Source organism: Bos indicus x Bos taurus, chromosome 16, assembly GCF_003369695.1.
Source record: "Bos indicus x Bos taurus breed Angus x Brahman F1 hybrid chromosome 16, Bos_hybrid_MaternalHap_v2.0, whole genome shotgun sequence".
Taxonomy (NCBI): Eukaryota; Metazoa; Chordata; class Mammalia; order Artiodactyla; family Bovidae; genus Bos; species Bos indicus x Bos taurus.
In genome coordinates, this window is record NC_040091.1 from 76,466,375 (window position 1) to 76,486,668 (window position 20,294).

General features: G+C 43.7%; 1 protein-coding gene across 2 annotated transcripts in view; it reads left to right on the forward strand.

Moving 5' to 3' along the window:
* Positions 1-5,572, forward strand: part of NEK7 (NIMA related kinase 7) — a 138,296-nt gene extending 132,724 nt beyond the window's left edge. The window contains exon 10 of one of the 2 annotated variants that reach the window (XM_027565789.1): positions 2,682-5,064. In XM_027565789.1, coding sequence (XP_027421590.1) covers positions 2,682-2,792 — 111 coding nt within the window. In that variant the 3' untranslated portion in view covers positions 2,793-5,064. Of the gene's footprint in view, positions 1-2,681 lie in introns of both variants that reach the window. The other variant, XM_027565790.1, reaches the window with a different exon arrangement.
* Positions 5,573-20,294: the final 14,722 nt, after the last annotated feature.

A 20,294-nucleotide genomic window follows, 5' to 3' on the forward strand; every position in this document is an offset into this window, starting at 1 on the left:
TCCGGCGTTGGCTTATCCCAAGTTACTAGGATGAGTGGGGCTTCCCTGGTGGCTCAGCAGTTAAGAACCTGCCTGCCAGTGCAAGAGACGCAGGTTTGATTCCTGGGTTGGGAAGATCCCCTGGAGGAGGAAATGGCAACCCGCTCCAGTATTCTTGCCTGGGAAATCCCATGGACGGAGGAGCCTGGCGGGCTACAGTCCATGGGGTCACAGAGTCAGACACCACTGAGTTGACTAAACGGCAGCATAAGGATGAACTATATTTCTTACTGAGTCTTCCCTAAATTCCCGTGCTGTTAGCGCGTTTGACAGGAGCTATGTATCATACCTCTCAATACTCTTCAGAATCACATTTTTGAATATTCAAACCTTTGAATATTCGCTCCACCATTGTGTATCCCTTGACAAGGACTGTGGTTATGGGTTCTGTTCTGCTGATTCAAACAGCAAGGCAGGCTGACACCTTTGATCGAAGCTGAAGCGTCTCACCACTCTGCTCACCTGCTGGAAGTCAGACCAGCCTCCAAGTACCTGCATGAAGTCCCTGAGATGTTAGTGTCTCTCCTCTGGGTAACCACTTCTCATCCCCCAGTATCCACCGTTTTCTCTCAGAACCCAGAAACTCATCTCTTCAGTGGAACTCAGACACACCTTAACCCAGTAGCATCCCTTTCCAGTGGTCGTGATTTGAAACTAAACAGTGATCGTCTGTAATCTTGGCTGCTTTCTCCTCGTGGCAGAAACAAGTGAGGGCCGAGCATCCGCTACAGTCGCTTGGAAAGTGAACCGTATTCTAAATTATTAGGCAGGAAAAGTAAGGTTTCTTGACCAGCCTGAAGGGTGTGGCACTTTTGTTCAGTCAAAAACCGGCTATTGCATCTGCTTGGATCCTGGTTACATAGAATGAGTGTAGGACAGTTACCCTTTCTGCTCCTTTTATCATTTTTATCTCTGAACAAGATTTCTGACCGCTAGGTAACCTGTTGGAAAACAGTGTCTTTTTATATATAAGTTTCAGTATAGATACTTTTCCTCCTGTCTTCTATTGTGTGTACAACTGAATGTATTTGTTTTTATTTTAATGGGTAAAATGCCAACAACCTCTTTCTGATTCAGATCACTGTAACACAAAGGCTTGTGTACGCCATACCCCTCAGGATGTTGAATGCTTCCCCTGTGCCACTGCAGACAACAGACCATGACACCCTTGGACCCTCCCAGTAGGTCTGCTGTTATCATCGGCATCTTTGAACTCCCAGAAGTGAAGCTGACTGTGAAGCTTCATTCTGATAGAATCACATCACTTGAGGGTTAGCACTGGAAGAATCCTTACAGGTCGTGTGCTCCAGCCTCTGTCCTGAATTGATGTAGAAACAAACCTCTCCAGACAGTGCCTTGAGCCTGCGGGCGTCCATGGGCTCCTCCCTTTCCATCCCCTGGGGGCCTCCTTACACATACCTTCTTTCCAGCTGACTCTTCTCACTGGCGGTGGGCTTCTGTGCTGTTAACACACTCAGCCCACAGATTTTAGCATTAGTTTCTTTTTCCTCCAGATGAAAAAAATCTTGGTGGAAGTTGAAAACTCTGTAATTTGATAATTTAAATTGTCAAACAATAATTTGATAATTTAACTATATGCCACTATGTCGAGAAAGAGTAATGCAAGTTTTCGGAGTTATGAGTAATTTACAAAGACATACTTAAATGCTAGGGCTTCCCTGGTGGCTCAGATGGTAAAGAATCCACCTGCCAATGCAGGAGACCAGGGTTCAATCCCTGGGTCGGGAAGATCTCCTGGAGGAGGGCATGGCAACGCGTATTCTTGCCTAGAGAATCCCCATGGACAGAGGAGCCTGGTGGGCTACAGTCCATGGAGTCTCAAAGATTTGGACAGGACTGAGCGACTAAGCACAGCGCAGCACTTGAAGGCTAAGGAGTCTGGTCCTTCCTCTTGATTTGGCTTGTCGTGAAAGACCATATTGTGAAGACACGTGGTTCCATGAATCACAGCAATTAGAATTAAGAATCAAGTGCCCTATTCTTCAGTCATTGGCTCTAGGGTCAGATGGAAGGATATTTTCTTAACGAAATATACTTTTTTCTGTGATGTAAATAAGTAAACCTCAGTCCTCTCATCTATAACATGAGGACATAAGTGCAACTTCATACAGTTGAGAGAGCACTATTTGTTACTTACCTTGCTTATAATTTATTATTCTTAGTTTGAAGGAGTGCTTTTACTATAATAAAAAACATTTGTATAAATTCCGATGTACAACAAGCTGGTTATTAAAATTTAAACTTAAAATGAACGTTGTTGTAGTAAATTCTAGATCAATGTGTAGAGATCTATAGTCATTAATAACTTGGAGACATGGAGTGTAAAACTTACTGTCTCCCGTGACTGCCATCCTCCAATCAGACTTTGCTGAAAGATAATCAGGTCACCAGAAAGCCACTAGATGGTGGAGAACACTCTTCTCTTGACCTGAACACTCACCAGTAAATATGCTTCTTAGAGCCTTCAACTAACTAAAGTCACTGATGGCGGTCACATATTTCCAGCCAAATATTTAGCAGCACACGTGCATTCCTGGTAAACCCAGAGCTGTGCAAAGCGTGTTCCTGTACCTCACCACCCGGAGTGGTTCCTGAAGCAGGTTGTGTTTTCTTCTCCGCAGCTGCGACAGCTGGTGAACATGTGCATCAACCCAGACCCTGAGAAGCGGCCGGACATCACCTATGTGTACGACGTGGCGAAGCGCATGCACGCCTGCACCGCCAGCGCCTGAGCGCGGCCGGCGGAGTGCGCAGCTCGAGTGTTCTTGAGCAAAGCGCACCTCCTCCTCCTGGGTGTTAAAAGAGTCCTACTTCAGAGCTAACGTGCTTTGAATCCTTAACCAGTTTTCATCTAAGCTTCATTTTGTACCAATTTAAGTCACCTTCCCGCAAACCCCAGTGACTTTGGAGTAGTCAGATTGCATGTTAGGAGAGCAGACGCAACACAGTGGTTCTTAATGGCGAAAGAATTTGTAGAATGATTGCTCGTTTTTGTGCTGATCAGTCGTGTCCAGGTAAACTCTCAGTGCCAAACACCGGCGATCTGGCTTGGCCCCATCGGGATGAAGCCCGAGGATGGTATCTGAGCGCGCGCCTATGTGCTGTCCGGTCACACGTGGACATGTGAGATGAACACAGTTTTAAACTTCTGTGACTATCTTATTTTTAGAGGTTTGAAGTATGTGTTTTAGTTCTTAGCATTGTAACTTTCAAATACAATTCTTAAAGCTAAATATACACATGAACTGTATTTTTGTTCATGAACTATTTGAGAAATTTAAAATCCTTAGCTTATACATTCAAAATGCGACTATTAAATGTGAAGAGATTTGGGGACAAAAATGTGAGTCAGACACTGAAGAGTTTTTTGCTTTGTTTTAGTATCTTTGATATTCTCCTTGCATTAAAATGGTATAAATGAATCCATTTAAAAAGTGGTTAAGGATTTGTTTGGCTGGTGTGATAGTAATTTTCAAAGTTGCACACTGCCCAAGGCTTTTTTGTGTGTTCTTGCTCTTTGTACATTTGAAGACTATTATTTGAATAATCCTGCATTACTATACTTCAGTTCCTTTATGAATTTAAATGCTCTACTCATGATTGTGCACTATAGTATATAGCATATGTTTTTATTCATAGAGTTTATTGAAATTCTGATTGGTCCCCTTCTGAAAGTTTTTTATATTCAAGTTACTTTCCTATTTATATTGTACATGAGTTTTATCCACTAATGTTTCAGATGTTCTGACAACATTATAGCCTTAAAAGAATATTTGGTATGCCAACACTTTTCCTGGAAGGAAAACATTTTTTTAACTTTTTAAAATTTGGGCTACCCTGTGTGTGTGTGCCCTGTCTTGTTAGAAAGGAAGAGGGGTTTGTGTTGTCCTGCGCCTGTGAACGCTGATGCCGTTTCAGTTCATCCGACAAGGTTGCAGATTTAGGATATGTTTAAAGAAGTGAAAACTAGCCACTACCGCAGCCGGAAGTTTTATGAGCTAAACATCTCTGTTGAGAAGCTTCTAGCTAAGTACTGTGTTTGTGCCCGAAGCTGCCCAAGGCGGTGTAGTTTACTGGAGCGGGCAGAGTTCAGTACCCGCCGTCCTGGAGACGTTTGCCCTGGACGCCTGCGCGTTAGCGGTGATCCACTCCCACACGGCCGCGTGGCCGTCACCACCTAAGGACCTCCTGCCGCCACGGAACCCGCCCAGTGACCCTGCCGACGGGAACCCCTCGTGCTCAGAGAGCACCTGCCCTCAGCCCATATAGCTGCTGGTTTTGTTTTTTCCATAGAAGTATTTTTCTTACAATCATTTGAATACTTTTATTTGTAAACATTTAAAATGTACAAAGTGTAGACGTCTTGTTTTTCTAAATTTAATCAGCTACAGTATCAGTTGTGAATTAGGGTGATTTATCCCAGTGCAGGCGGGGGAGAGCTGGCGGCTCTGCACCCCAGGCTGCAGGGACACCCAGGGCCCCCGGCGTCCCCACGCGCGTCTCCAGAGAATTGTCTCTGTTGACCTTAGTGTCCTGTTCATTTTAATGTAATATGACTGATGGAGATGAGATGTCCTCTACTTGGAACAAATGTGCTCCTTTTTCTTGCAATCTTTAAAAATACATCCATCTAAAAGCCATTAGCTGGACCCCTCACAGGACTTCTAAGCAGAGATTTAAACTTTTAAGTGAACCTATCTGCTAGAAGGAAATTGGGAAGAATTTAATGATCAGGGTAATCTATTATTGTTTTCTACATGTGGAAACTTTCTGTCTTGGATATTTTATCTTTTTTTTTTTTTTTTAATCTCAGTGTTCACATTTTTCTGGAAGAAACCACTGTGCACAAAACAAATTTTAATTCTGAATATTTCAAAGAATTGTGAAGATGAGAAGTTTTAATGTTTTATAATCACCTATGAAATGTTCTCTTTGTATTTCTGTTTATAAGTAAATTTTGTATTGATTAAATAAAACATTTGACTTGAAATGAGGAACAGTAAATGAAAGGTACATCTGATTTCTAACTCTTATTCAGACTTTGGTACCAGTTCCCCAGGGCACACAGTGGGGTGACCTTGGCCCGCGTGCTGAGGCCTAGGAATGGGGGACGAAGGGTATCCCTGTATACATAAAGTGCTCAGCGGTGTGCACTGATGGTGAGTTCAGTGAGCTGTGATGGCCACTCCGTGACTGCTTACCATCCTGCATAGTCTCCATTACAAAACACCGTGCTTGTATGCGTATACACTGCAGGTGTTGCTGTTAACATTTGCATATTTATTTTAACCAAAATGTTATTCATATTAAATGTTTTTTCTTTAAAATGAATGTATTATGTTTATATCCCACCAATGAATAATCTTATGCCTCATATTTCAATAGTACTGTAATATGAACTTTTGTGAAATACTTTTATTTTGTTATGCTTCAAATACACATACTACGAAGACTCTGTTGTTAGCTTTGAAAATTGTATAATATCCTAATAAAAATATAAAACTAAAAATAACCATAAGTTTTTCACGTATCTGTGATTCCCTGCACCCGACCCCCACTAAATTCTACTGCTGTTTATTTCTGTCGACAGTCAACCTACAGAAACAGTTCTTAATTCGTTTCCATGAATTATTTCTTTATCCTTTTGGAGATGGCTAAATATTGCAACAGTCGGGGGGTGACCATGGAGGGCTGACAGACCCTAAGAGGGAGGTCTTTCAATATGCATTAAACTAAGGCACAGCTTCACAGGTCCCTCTTCTCTTTGATACATCATTTGCTGTCTTTGAATAAGAAAAATTTCTCAAAACTTGAAAGTGTCTAAACTTGAGGCAACAGATTCTCTTCCTGTCACTGTAATATACCCCTACTGATGGTGCAGATGGTTTGAATGTTCTTTTCACATAATAAGTAACAGTTGCTGCCATGCCTGGAAACTCTGAGGCTGAAAGATCTTAATGGGATACAGTCTGCTGGGCTGGTGGTAGAGTGATCCGTACACGTCAGGATCACATTCCAAACGGTGAAGAAGAGCCGGCTTTATAACCTAGGACCTTTATGAGGAACTTGTAGGCCCGCTGTATGTGTATGCACGATCATGCTGCTAAGTCACTTCAGTCGTGTCCAACTCTGTGCGACCCCATAGACGGCAGCCCACCAGGCTCCCCCGTTCCTGGGATTCTCCAGGCAGGAACACTGGAAGGGGTTGCCATTTCCTTCTCCAATGCATGAAAGTGAAAAGTGAAAGGGAAGTCTCTCAGTCGTGTCTGACTCTTCTCGACCCCCTGGACTGCAGCCTACCAGGCTCCTCTGTCCATGGGATTTTCCAGGCAAGAGTACTGGAGTGGGTGCCATTGCCTTCTCCGATGCACGATCATAAGTCACAGGAAATTTTAGGTTCAAGATAGTGTGGGACTAGTTGAGGTTTTATTTCAAAGTACATTAACTAGAAAAGCCAGTACCAGCCATAGATGTTTAAATGTGTCATTAGTTGGTATAGCTATCTTTACCAAACTGATACAGTAACTTTCAAGTCAAAATGATGACATAGAGACAAAGATTGCCATCACAAAATACCCTCGGGGTGGACTTCCCTGGTGGTCCAATGATTAGGCACCCGCCGGCCAATGCAGGGGACACAGGTTCTTTCTGTGGCCGGGAAGACTCCACCCCTCAGGACAGCTGAGCCCGCGTACCACCACTAAGGAACCCAAGTGCTGCAGCTGCTGAAGTCTGTGCGCCCAGAGCCTGTGGTCCCCGACGAGAGAAGCACCATGGAGAAGCTCACGGGCAACCCCCGTTGCTACGAGAGAAACCTGTGCAGCAGCACTGACCCAGCACAGCCAAAAACGAATCAATAGTTACGTAAGGAAAAGTCCACGGGGCCTTGCCTGGTGGTCCAGTGGTTAAGACTCCATGCTCCCGGAGCAGGGAGCCCAGGGTCGATCCCTGGTCAGAGAATCCGATCCCACATGACACGGCTGAAGACCCCACATGTGGCAACAAAGATGTGGCGCAGCGAGACTTTCAAAAATATCCGCAGAGTTGTTGCATTATCTGTTTCTAATTACATGTGAATTCCTGGTACAATTAATGGTGAATTAAACGAATGATTTTTCAGAAAAAGATGTGAACGTCTGTAAAGTTTATTTTTAATTGAGAGGTTTATCTGAGCTTCTTTTCGGTCTTCTTACACACCCATCTCACTCTTCACCTGAGTCTAAATCTACTTTTAATCCTTAAGAGAAAAATGAAAAAGAATGTAAAAGTGCACATTTGTAACCAGGGGTTTTTAAGTAAATTATTTTCACTGCAAGTATTACAATGGCTAGAAAGTAATTTCTTTTTTATTCCTTCCAGAAGCATAATCCTATTCATACATTATTTCTCTAATCCTTACTTTCTCAAGTATAAAGTAGGGATATGAATTCCTGGTTCTACAAGAGTTAAATTGCAGTGCATTTAACGAGGGGCTGAGCGCAGTGCCTGGTACTTAGTGATCCCTGCTAAAAGGAGCTGTTGTTACGCCATATACATCTTTTCTGGCTCCAGTCTTCACCTACTTTTGCCAGTTCTCTCTCTCCTAGGCCTGTGGGACTGGTGTTCCAAGGGTCTCAAATTCTCTCCCAACTTCAGGCCAGTGCAGCTTAAAAGCTCTTCCCTCTTACCAGAAGGAAACCCAGTAATCGGCCATGGTAGTCACTCAGTCCGGTCTGGTGACTGACTCTGCTACCCCACAGACTGTAGCCCACGAGGCTCCTCTGTCCATGGAATTCTCCAGACAAGAATACTAAAGTGGGTTGCCATTCCCTTCTCCAGGGAATCTTTGTGACCCAGGGATCAAACCCGAGTCTCCTGCTTTAGAGGTGGGTTCTATCATCTGAGCCCCGGGGAAGCCCACACTTCCTGTTTCCACCTGGAGATACTCACGTGGCATCCTACACTCTCCTTTGGTGCTGACCCCACTGCCGCCAAATGGTTACTTGTGTGACTTGCAGCCTCCTGCTGGACCCCGAGCTCGAGGAGGACAAATATTCCTGTGTTGTTCAGGGTGGTGCTGTGCCCCCCAGGAGAGCCCCCCTGCCATGGTGTATAGTGAAGTGAAAGTCGCTCAGTTGTGTCCGACTCTTTGCGACCTGTGGACTTGTATAGTCCATGGAATTCTCCAGGCCAGAACACTGGAGTGGGTAGCCTTTCCCTTCTCCAGGGGCCCTTCCCAACCCAGGGATTGAAACCAGGTCTCCCTTATTGCAGGTGGATTCTTTACTGTCTGAGTCACCAGGGAAGCCCAAGAATACTGGGGTGGGTAGCCTACCCCTTCTCCAGGGGATCTTCCTGACCCAGGAACCAAACCAGGGTCTCCTGCATTGCAGGTGGACTCTTTACCAGCTGAGGAAGCAGGGAAGCCTTATGAATTAATCAGATCAGATCAGTCACTCAGTCGTGTCCGACTCTTTGCGACCCCATGAATCGCAGCACGCCAGGCCTCCCTGTCCATCACCAACTCCCAGAGTTCACTCAGACTCATGTCCATCAAGTCAGTGATGCCATCCAGCCATCTCATCCTCTGTCGTCCCCTTCTCCTCCTGCCCCCAATCCCTCCCAGCATCAGAGTCTTTTCCAATGAGTCAACTCTTCGCATGAGGTGGCCAAAGTACTGGAGTTTCAGCTTCAGCATCATTCCTTCCAAAGAAATCCCAGGGATGAGCTCCTTCAGAATGGACTGATTGGATCTCCTTGCAGTCCAAGGGACTCTCAAGAGTCTTCTCCAACACCACAGTTCAAACACATCAATTCTTCGGCGCTCAGCCTTCTTCACAGTCCAACTCTCACATCCATACATGACCACAGGAAAAACCATAGCCTTGACTAGACGAACCTTTGTTGGCAAAGTAATGTCTCTGCTTTTGAATATGCTATCTAGATTGGTCCTAACTTTTCTTCCAAGGAATAAGTGTCTTTTAATTTCATGGCTGCAGTCACCATCTGTAGTGATTTTGGAGCCCAGAAAAATAAAGTCTGACACTGTTTCCACTATTTCCCCATCTATTTCCCATGAAGTGATGGGACCGGATGCCATGATCTTCGTTTTCTGAATGTTGAGCTTTAAGCCAACTTTTTCACTCTCCACTTTCACTTTCAACAAAAGGCTTTTTAGTTCCTCTCTCTTCACTTTCTGCCATAAGGGTGGTGTCATCTCCATATCTGAGGTTATTGATGTTTCTCCCGGCAATCTTGATTCCAGCTTGTGTTTCTTCCAGTCCAGCATTTCTCATGATGTACTCTGCATATAAGTTAAATAAACAGGGTGACAATATATAGCCTTGACATACTCCTTTTCCTGTTTGGAACCAGTCTGTTGTTCCATGTCCAGTTCTAACTGTTGCTTCCTGACCTGCATACAGATTTCTCAAGAGGCAGATCAGGTGGTCTGGTATTCCCATCTCTTTCAGAATTTTCCACAGTTTATTGTGATCCACATAGTCAAAGGCTATGAGTTCTGGAACTCTCTTGCTTTTTCCATGATCCAGCGGATGTTGGCAATTTGGTCTCTGGTTCCTCTGCTTTTTCTAAAACCAGCTTGAACATCAGGAAGTTCACGGTTCACATATTGCTGAACATGGCTTGGAGAATTTTAAACATTACTAGCGTGTGAGATGAGTGCAATTGTGCAGTAGTTTGAGCATTCTTTGGCATTGCCTTTCTTTGGGATTGGAATGAAAACTGACCTTTTCCAGTCCTGTGGCCACTGCTGAGTTTTCCAAATTTGCTGGCATATTGAGTGCAGCACTTTCACAGCATCATCTTTCAGGATTTGGAATAGCTCACCTGGAATTCCATCACCTCCACTAGCTTTGCTCGTAGTGATGCTTTCTAAGGCCCATTTGACTTCACATTCCAGGATATCTGGCTCTAGGTCAGTGATCACACCATCGTGATTATCTGGATCGTGAAGGTCTTTTTTGTATAGTTCTTCTGTGTTTTCTTGCCACCTCTTCTTAATATCTTCTGCTTCTGTTAGGTCCATACCATTTCTGTCCTTTATCGAGCCCATCTTTCCATGAAATGTTCCCTTGGTGTCTCTAATTTTCTTGAAGAGATCTCTAGTCTTTCCCATTCTGTTGTTTTCCTCTATTTCTTTGCATTGATCGCTGAGGAAGGCTTTCTTATCTCTTCTTGCTATTCTTTGGAACTCTGCATTCAGATGCTTATATCTTTCCTTTTCTCCTTTGCTTTCCGCTTCTCTTCTTTTCACAGCTTATTTGTAAGGCCTCCCCAGACAGCCATTTTGCTTTTTTGCATTTCTTTTCCATGGGGATGGTCTTGATCCCTGTCTCCTGTACCATGTCATGAACCTCAGTCCATAGTTCATCAGGCAGTCTATCTATCAGATCTAGCCCCTTAAATCTATTACTCACTTCCACTGTATAATCATAAGAGATTTGATTTAGGTCATACCTGAATGGTCTAGTGGTTTTCTCTACTCTCTTCAATAAGTCTGAATTTGGCAATAAGGAGTTCATGATCTGAGCCACAGTCAGCTCCTGGTCTTGTTTTTGCTGACTGTATAGAGCTTCTCCATCTTTGGCTGCAAAGAATATAATCAATCTGATTTTGGTGTTGACTATCTGGTAATGTCCATGTATAGAGTCTTCTCTTGTGTTGTTGGAAGAAGGTGTTTGTTATGACCAGTGCATTTTCTTGGCAAAACTCTATTAGTCTTTGCCCTGCTTCATTCCGTATTCCCAGGCCAAATTTGCCTGTTATTCCAGGTGTTTCTTGACTTCCTACTTTTGCATTCCAGTCCCCTATAATGAAAAGGACATCTTTTTTGGGTGTTAGTTCTAAAAGGTCCTGTAGGTCTTCATAGAACCGTTCAGCTTCTTGAGCGTTACTGGTTGGGGCATAGACTTGGATTACTCTGATATTGAATGGTTTGCCTTGGAAACGAACAGAGATCATTCTGTCATTTTTGAGATTGCATCCAAGTACTGCATTTCGGACTCTTTTGTTGACCATGATGGCTACTCCATTTCTTCTGAGGGATTCCTGCCCACAGTAGTAGATATAATGGTCATCTGAGTTAAATTCACCCATTCCAGTCCATTTCAGTTCGCTGATTCCTAGAATGTCAACATTCACTCTTGCCATCTCTTGTTTGACCACTTCCAATTTGCCTTGATTCATGGACCTGACATTCCAGGTTCCTATGCAATATTGCTCTTTACAGCATCGGATATTGCTTCTGTCACCAGTCACATCCACAGCTGGGTATTCTTTTTGCTTTGGCTCCATCCCTTCATTCTTTCTGGAGTTATTTCTCCACTGATCTCCAGTAGCATATTGGGCACCTACTGACCTGGGGAGTTTCTCTTTTAATATCCTATCATTTTGCCTTTTCATAGTGTTCATGGGGTTCTCAAGGCAAGAATACTGAAGTGGTTTGCCATTCCCTTCTCCAGCAGACCACATTCTGTCAGATCTCTCCACCATGACCCACCCATCTTGGGTTGCCCCACGGGCATGCTTAGTTTCATTGAGTTAGACAAGGCTGTGGTCCTAGTGTAATTCGATTGACTAGTTTTCTGTGAGTATGGTTTCAGTGTGTCTGCCCTCTGATGCCCTCTTGCAACACCTACCATCTTACTTGGGTTTCTCTCACCTTGGGTGTGGGGTATCTCTTCATGGCTGCTCCAGCAAAGCGCAGCCAACTGTCCTTACCTTGGACAGCTGCAACGGGCGCAGCCGCCTATGAATTAATAGCCCATGGCAAAAGAGATCAGTCAATACACATGAAAAATGATGACATAAGGTGCCAGAGAAGATGCAGAAAATGCACCCTTCTGCTTGTTGGCAGTGTGAATTGTGATCATTTTTAAAAGTTGGACTGCAAGGAGATCCAACCAGTCCATCCTAAAGGAGATCACTCCTCGGTGTTCATTGGAAGGACTGATGCTGAAGCTGAAACTCCAATACTTTGGCCACCTGATGTGAAGAGCTGACTCATTTGAAAAGACCCTGATGCTGGGAAAGATTGAGTGCAGGAGGAGAAGGGGATGACAGAGGATGAAATGGTTGGATGGCATTAGCGACTCAATGGACATGGGTTTGGGTGGACCCCAGGAGTTGGTGATGGACAGGGAGGCCTAGCGTGCTGTGGTTCATGGGGTTGCAAAGAGTCAGACACGACTGAGCAACTGTACTGAACTGAATCTGGATAGATGGCAGAATAGAAGGACCTTGAGCTCACTTCCTCATTCCAAGATCACACCTAACTGCTGAACAAACATGGATTAAAAAGATCTGAACCTAACAAAAAAGATATTCTATAACCAAAGACATAATGAAGGAACTGCAAGCCTTCCCACTGGCTTGACTGCAGGAGCTTCACAGGACAGGGGAAACAGACTCCACTCTTAAAAGGGGTACTGGGACCCAGGGCAAAGCAGTGATTTCATAGGCGTCTGCTCCAGACACATCTTCTGGTGTCAGAGGGTCTCCTAGGGACGCAGGGGGAAGCTGTGGTTCTCCCTGGAGTCCCAAAAGCTGGGCGGACATATAAGGGAGGGTTTATCTACTCAGACTCATACTGGAGGCAGACATTTTGCCTTAGTCCAGAGCAACAAGATCTGGTCCCACCCAACAGCCAGGGACCAGGCTCTGAAACCACCTCACCCGTGAGGGGCAGACACCAGAAACAAGAAACCTTGTTGAGTTTGGGGTTAGCAGATGCAAACTCTTAACAGAATGGGAAGAAGAAGGTCGAGCTATAAAGCACAGGGAAATGTATTCAATGCTCTGTGATAAACCATAATGGAAAAGAAAATGAGAAGAATGGATAGACAGACGTGTACCTGAATCACTTTGCTACACAGCCAAAGTCACAACATTGCAAATGAGCTGCATGTCAATTACATCAATAAATAAATCCCTAGAGACAAACGAAAACGAAGACACAGCGACCCAAACCCATGGGATCCCGCAGAAGCTGTTCTGAGAAGTTTTCAGTGATACAAGCCAAGGAGAAAAATCTCAAACAACCTAAGCTTACACCTAGTGTAACTAAAGAAAAATTTATAAACAAAACCCAAAGTTAGAAGAAGGGAAGAAATCATAATGATCAGAATAGAAATACATAGAGTCTTAACAAAGAAAAGATCAGTGAAACGAAGACCAGGTTCTTTGAAAAGATAAACAATATTTGTAATCCTTGGCCAGGCTTACAGGGAGAAAAGGGAGAGGGCCCAAATCAAAGGTTAAAATTAGACACAACTGATAGCATGAAAACACGAAGGAGCCTGAGAGACCACTGCGAGCAACTGTTTGCCAATAAAGAGGATAATCTTGAGAAAACGAATGCATTTTTACAATGGTACAATCTCCTAAAACTGAACCAGGAAGAAGTGGAATATATGAACTGGCCAACTACAATTTCTGGAATTGAATCAGTAATTTAAAAAGTTTCAACAAACGAAAATCCAGGACTAGATGGCTTCACAGGGAATTTCTACCGTATATTTAGAGAACACCTAACACCTATCCTTCTGCAAATCTTTCAAAAAATTGCAGAGGAAGGAGCACTTCCATTCTGTGAGGCCACCAGTAAGTACCCTGATACCAAAACCGAAAGGGATCACATAAAAAGAAGAAAATTACAGACCCATATCACTGATGAATATAGATGCCAAAATCATTAACACAGTATTAGCAATAGACTCCAACAACACATTAGATCATCATACACCATGATCAAGTGGGATTTACTAAGTAGGATTTATCTCAGGGATGCCAGGAGTTTTCAATATGCACAAATCTGTGTGATACACACATTAACAAACTGAAGAATAAAAACCATATGATCTGCTCAATAGATGAAAGTTTTTGACAAAAGTCAACACCTATATATAATGAAACTTTTTTCACTCTCTTTCACCCTTATCAAGAGGTTCTTAAACTTGACATTGGCTTAAAACTCAGCATTCAAAAAATGAAGATCATGGCATCCGGTCCTATCACTTCATGGTAAATAGATGGGGAAAAAAGTGGAAACGGTGACAGATTTTACTTTATTGGGCCCCCAGATCACTGCAGATGGTGACTGCAGCCGTGAAGTTAAAAGACACTTGCTCCTTGGAAGAAAAGCTGTGACAAATACTCTGGCCACCTGATGTGAAGAGCTGACTGCAAGAGGATCCAACCAGTCCATCCTAAAGGAGATCAGTCCTGAATAGTCATTGAAAGGACTGATGCTGAAGCTGAAACTCCAATACTTTGGCCACCTGATCAGAGAGCTGACTCACTGGAAAAGACCCTGATGCTGGGAGGGATTGGGGGCAGGAAGAGAAGGGGACAGCAGAGGATGAGATGGTTGGATGGATCGCCGACTCAATGGACATGAGTTTGAGCAAACTCAGCAAGATGGTGAAGGACAGGGAAGCCTGGCATGTTGCAGTCCATGGGGTCACAAAGAGTCAGACATGACTTAGGGACGAAAAACAACAACATAATAGACACTCCCCAGAAACATATGAAAAACCTATCACTACCTGATATGTAATGGTGAAAAGCTGAAGCGTTTCCTCTAGGATCAGGAACAAGACAAGGATGTCAACTCGTGTCACTTTTATCTAACACAGTCCTAGCCATGGAAATCAGAGAAAAAAACAAAATGAATTGAAACTGGAAAAGGAGTAGAACTGTGCAGGTTTGCAAAGGATATGATTCTACACATAAAAGTCCTCAGGATGCTACCAGGAAACTGCAAAAGTGCGTCAGGGAATCCGGCAGATCTGCAGGATACAAAACCAACACAGAGATCTCGCACTTTTGTACACAAACAGTGCAAGAGGAAAAAGAGAAGTCAAAACAATCCCATTTACCATCACAACTACAAGGAAAGAAAAGCCATGTACAGGTCCACAGTTACCATCATCCTCTGGTGAAAAGCTGGAAGAATGTTCTCTAGGAGGCTGAACAACAGGATCACGAATGTGCCCCTTCTCACCCTTGTATATCATGTAGATCTGGAAGTCCTCGCCACAGTAACAGAAAAGAAAAAAATCCACATTGCACAGGAAGAAGCAACCTTGCCATTGCTTGCAGACGACATGATGCCCTGAATCTCTAAAGAGGCGAACAATAAGCTGTTAGAACTCATCCCTGAATTCAGTGGGGGCTTCCCTGGTGCCCCAGGGTAAAGACTCTGTTTGCCTACACAGGAGATGTGGGTTCGATCCTTGGGTCAGAAGATCCCCTGGAGAAGGAAATGACTACCCACCCCAGTATTCTTACCTGGAAAACCCCATGGACAGAGGAGCCTGGCGGTCTACAGTCCACAGGGTCGCAAAGAGTTGGACTAAAGACTTAGTGACTGAACAGCAACATGAATTGAGTAAACTAGGAGGACACAAAATTACTACTGAGAAGTCTGCGGCATTTCCACACACTAATAACGAGAGAGCCGAAGGAGAAACTCAGGAAATGATCCCATTTACCACTGCATCAAACGGAAGAAAATATTTTAGGAAGAAACCTCCTTGAGGAGGCACAAGTCCTCTACTCTGAAAACTATAAGATGCTGATGAAAGAAATCAAAGCCCACACACAGATGGAAAGAATGACTTGTTCTTGGAGGTAAAGAATCAACATTTAAAAAAAAAAAAAAACCAACATTGTTGAAATGCCCACAATACGCAGAGCACTCTACAGGTTCAATGCAATCCCTATCAAATGACCAGTGGCATTTTTCACAGAACTAGAATATAAAAAATTTAAATTTGTATGGAAACATAAAAGACCCTGAATAACCAAAACAATCTTTGGAAAGAAGAATGGAGCTGGAGAAATCACGGTCCCTGTCTTCAGACTAGACTACCAGCATAGAGTATTCAAAACCACGATGGTGTGATCACTCACTTTTAGCCAGACAGCCTAGAGTGTGAAGTCAAGTGGGCCTTAGGAAGCATCATTATGAACAAAGCTAGTGGAGGTGATGGAATTACAGCTGAACTATTTCAAATCCTAATCGATGATGCTGTTAAAGTGCTGGATTCAATATGCCAGCAAATTTGCAAAACTCAGCAGTGGCCACAGGACTGGAAAAGATCAGTTTTCATTCCAATCCCAAAGAAAGGCAATGCCAAAGAATGCTCGAACTACCACACAATTGTGCTCATTTCGCTTGGTAGAAACACAGTGCTCAGAATCCTTCAAGCTCAAACTACTGCACAATTGCACTCATCTCACACGCTAGTGAAGTGATGCTCAAAATTCTGCAAGCCAGGCTTCAACAGTACGTGAACCGAGAACTTCCAGATGTTCAAGCTGGTTGTAGAAAAGGTAGAAGAACCAGAGATCAAACTGCCAACATCCACTGGATCACAGAAAAAGCAGGGGAATTCCAGAAAAACTTCTGCTTCATTGACTACATAAAAGCTTTTGTGTGGATCACAACAAACTGTGGAATATTCTTAAAGAGACAGGAATACCAGACCACCTGACCTGCCTCCTGAAAAACCTGTATTTAGGCCAAGAAGCAACAGTTAGAACTGGACATGGAACCATGGACTGGTTCAAAATTGGAAAAGGAGTACGACAATCCTCTATATTTTCACCCTGCTTATTTAACTTATACGCAGAGTGAATCATGAGAAATGCCGGGCTAGATGAAGCACAAGCTGGAATCAAGATTGCTGAGAAAAATAGCAGTAACCTCAGATATGCAGATGACACCACCCTAATGGCAGAAAGTGAAGAGGAACCAAAGAGCCTCTTGATGAAAGTGAAAGAGGAGAGTGAAAGAAAGTGAAAGTCACTGAGTCGTGTCCAGCTGTTTGCAACCTCATGGAATAGTCCATGGGATTCTCCAGGCCAGAATACCGGAATGGGTAGTCACTGGCTTCTCCAGGGGTCTTCCCAACCCAGAGATCAAATCTAGGTCTCCTGCATTGCAGGCAGATTCTTCACCAGCTAAACCACCAGGGAAGCATCTAGAGAAGAGATTGGTGGTTGGCAGGGAGAAGGGAAGCAGAGGAGAGTTAGACTGGGAGTTTGGGGTTGGCAGATTCAAAGTATCAATACACAATGTGGATTAAAACACAAGGTCCTGGAGAAAAGGGAACCCTCCTACACTGTTGCTGGAAGTGTAAATTGGTATAGCTACTATGAGATGTTACTGCTCAGCTGTAGCCCCCCAGGTTCCTCTGTCCATGGGATTCTCCAGGCAAGAATACTGGAGTGGGTTGCCAGTCCCTTCTCCGGGGGATCTTTCTGGCCCAAGGATTGTACCCGTGTCTCCCACATTGAGGGCAGACGCTTCACCATCTGAGCCACCAGGGAAGCCCTAGCATATGATTTATCTAGCATGTGACTCAGCAATTCCACTTCCAGGCCTATATCCAGAGAAATACATGGTTTGAAACGATACACACACCCCAATGTTCACTGCCGAACTCAATAGCCAGGACATGGAAGCAATCTAAATGCCATCAAGAGAAATGGACAAAAATACAGTACATGTTATTACTAGGCCATAAAAAAGAATAAAGTGATGCCATTTGCAGCAGCACAGATTGACCTAGAGATGGTCACACTGAGGGAAATAATTCAGGCAGAGAAGAGTATCATTTGACATTGCTTATTTGTGGAATCGAAAACAGTGGTGAACTTATTTACAAAAACTTATTTGAATGAACTTATTTACAAAATAGCATAGTCTCAAACGTGGTTACCAGGGACAGTGGGTGGCAAAGAGGAATAGATGGGGAGTTTGGGACAGACACATACACACTGCTATATTTACAATAAAGAAGGACCTACTGTATCACACAGGGACCTCTGCTCAATATTTGGTAATAACCTAAATGGGAAAGAACTTGAAAAAAATAGATACATGTATATATATAATTGACTCACTCTGCTGTATACCTGCACTAACATATTGTTACTCAATTATACTCAAAACTTAAAGATTTTAAGATTTAAATTAAAAATTAACTTTTAGAAAGGAACAAGGTCTTATTGTATGCCAGATGGAACTATATTCAATATTCTGTAATTAAAAGACTCTGATGCTGGGAGGGATTGGGGGCAGGAGGAGAAGGGGACGACAGAGGATGAGATGGCTGGATGGCCTCACCAACTTGATGGACGTGAGTCTGAGTGAACTCCGGGAGTTGGTGATGGACAGGGAGGCCTGGCATGCTGCGATTCATGGGGTCGCAAAGAGTCGGACACGACTGAGCGACTGAACTATAATGAAAAAAAATTAAAATGAATGCATAGATAATAGATCATAATGGACAGAGCTGAAATAAATTGAGCCTTTAAAAAACACACAAAGAATATATCAGTGAAACTGAAAGCTCATTCTTTGGAAAGATAAATATTGATAAACCTTAGCCAGACTCCTCACAAAACAAAAAGGAGAGGCCCCAAATCAACAAAGGTAGAAATGTAAAGACGAACTTACAGCTGACATCGCAGATATGCCAAGGACCCGAAGAGAACACTGAGAGCAGTTATTTGCCAATAAAATGGACAATCTAGGGGAACGGACAGATTTTCACAAAACACAACCTCCCAAGACTGAATCAGGAAGACCTAGAAAATATGAGCTGACCAATTACTGTTCCTGAAACTGAATCAGGAATTTAAAAGCACCCCACGAACACAAGTCCAGGACCAGATGACCTCACAGGGGAATTCTACCAAATATTCAGAGAAGAGTTAACGCCTGTCCTTCTGCAACTTTTCCAAAAAACTGAAGAGGATGGAACACTTCTGAACTCGTTCTGTGAGGCCACCATCACTCTGGTACCAAAAATCAGACAAAGAAACCACACACGAAAAACAAAATTTTAGGCCCATATCACTGGTGAACACAGTTGCCAAACCCCTCAACACAACACTAGCAAACCAAATCAACAATGCATTAAAAGGATTATATACCACAATCAAGTAGGCTTCATTCCAGGGATGCAAGGATTTTTCAATATCGGTAAATCAGTGTGATACCCCATATTGGCCAATTGAATAAAAACCATATAATCCTTTCACCAGAGGCAGGAAAAGCTTTAGATACAATTTGACATCCATGTATAAAAAAAAAAAAAATGTCTCCAGAAAGTGCTGGGACTTCCCTTGCTGGTCCAGTGGTTGAGTGGTTTCCCAGGTAGTGCTAGTGGTAAAGAACCTGCCTGACAATGCAGAATATGCAAGAGACGTGGATTCGATCCCTGGGTTGGAAAGATTCCCCTGGACGAGGGCATGACAACCCACTCCAGTATTGTTGCGGGGACACACATCAGGGGATTCACTGAAAATGCATTTGGTTGAGAATCTGCCAGCTAATGCAGGGGACATGGGTTTCCAGATCCCTGGTCTAGAAAGATCCCATATACCGTAGAGCAACTAAGCCCGAGCATCACAACTGCTGAGCCTGCACTCTAGAGCCTGTGAGCCCCAACCGCTGAGTCTGCGTGCACCAAGAGCTGAAGCCCACACACCACACCACTGAGCCCACAGGCCTGGAGCCGGAGCTCTGACATGAGGGAAGCCTCTGAAATGAGAAGCCTGCACGCTGCAACCAAGAGTAGCCCCCACTCATGGCAATTAGAGGAAGCCTGCATAGCAACGAATATCCAGCGCAGCCAGAATACAGTATTTTAAAAAAATCTCCAGAGAGTGGGGACATAGAAGGAACATACCTTAGAGTAATAAAGGCCGTATATGACAAACCCACAGCTAACATCACACGCAGCAGTGAAAGGCTGAAGGCGTTTCCTGTAAGATTGTGAACAAAATGAGGGAACCCACATTGCCACCTTGAGGCAACGTATTTTGGAAATCTTAGCAGTAGCAATCAGAGCAGCAATCAGGAAAGAAAATCAAATCTGGAAAAGAAGTAAAACCATCACTGTTTGCAGATAACATGGTTCTACACGTAGGAATTTCTAACGATGCTACCAGAAAGCTGCGAGCACTCCTCAATGAACTTGGTAATGTTGCAGGACACCAAATTGATGCAGAGCCATCTGCTGTATGGCTATACACTAACAACAAAAGAGCGGGAAGAAAAAACTTAGCGAGCAATCCCATTTACCACTGCGTTAAAAAGACGAAAACTTCCTAGGACTAAACCCACCTGAGGAAGCCACGGGGGAGGCTCCGCCCACGCCAGCCTGGCGGTGGGCCAGGGGGTTAAGACGCTGGCCAGGCTGCGCGGATGTCAAGCC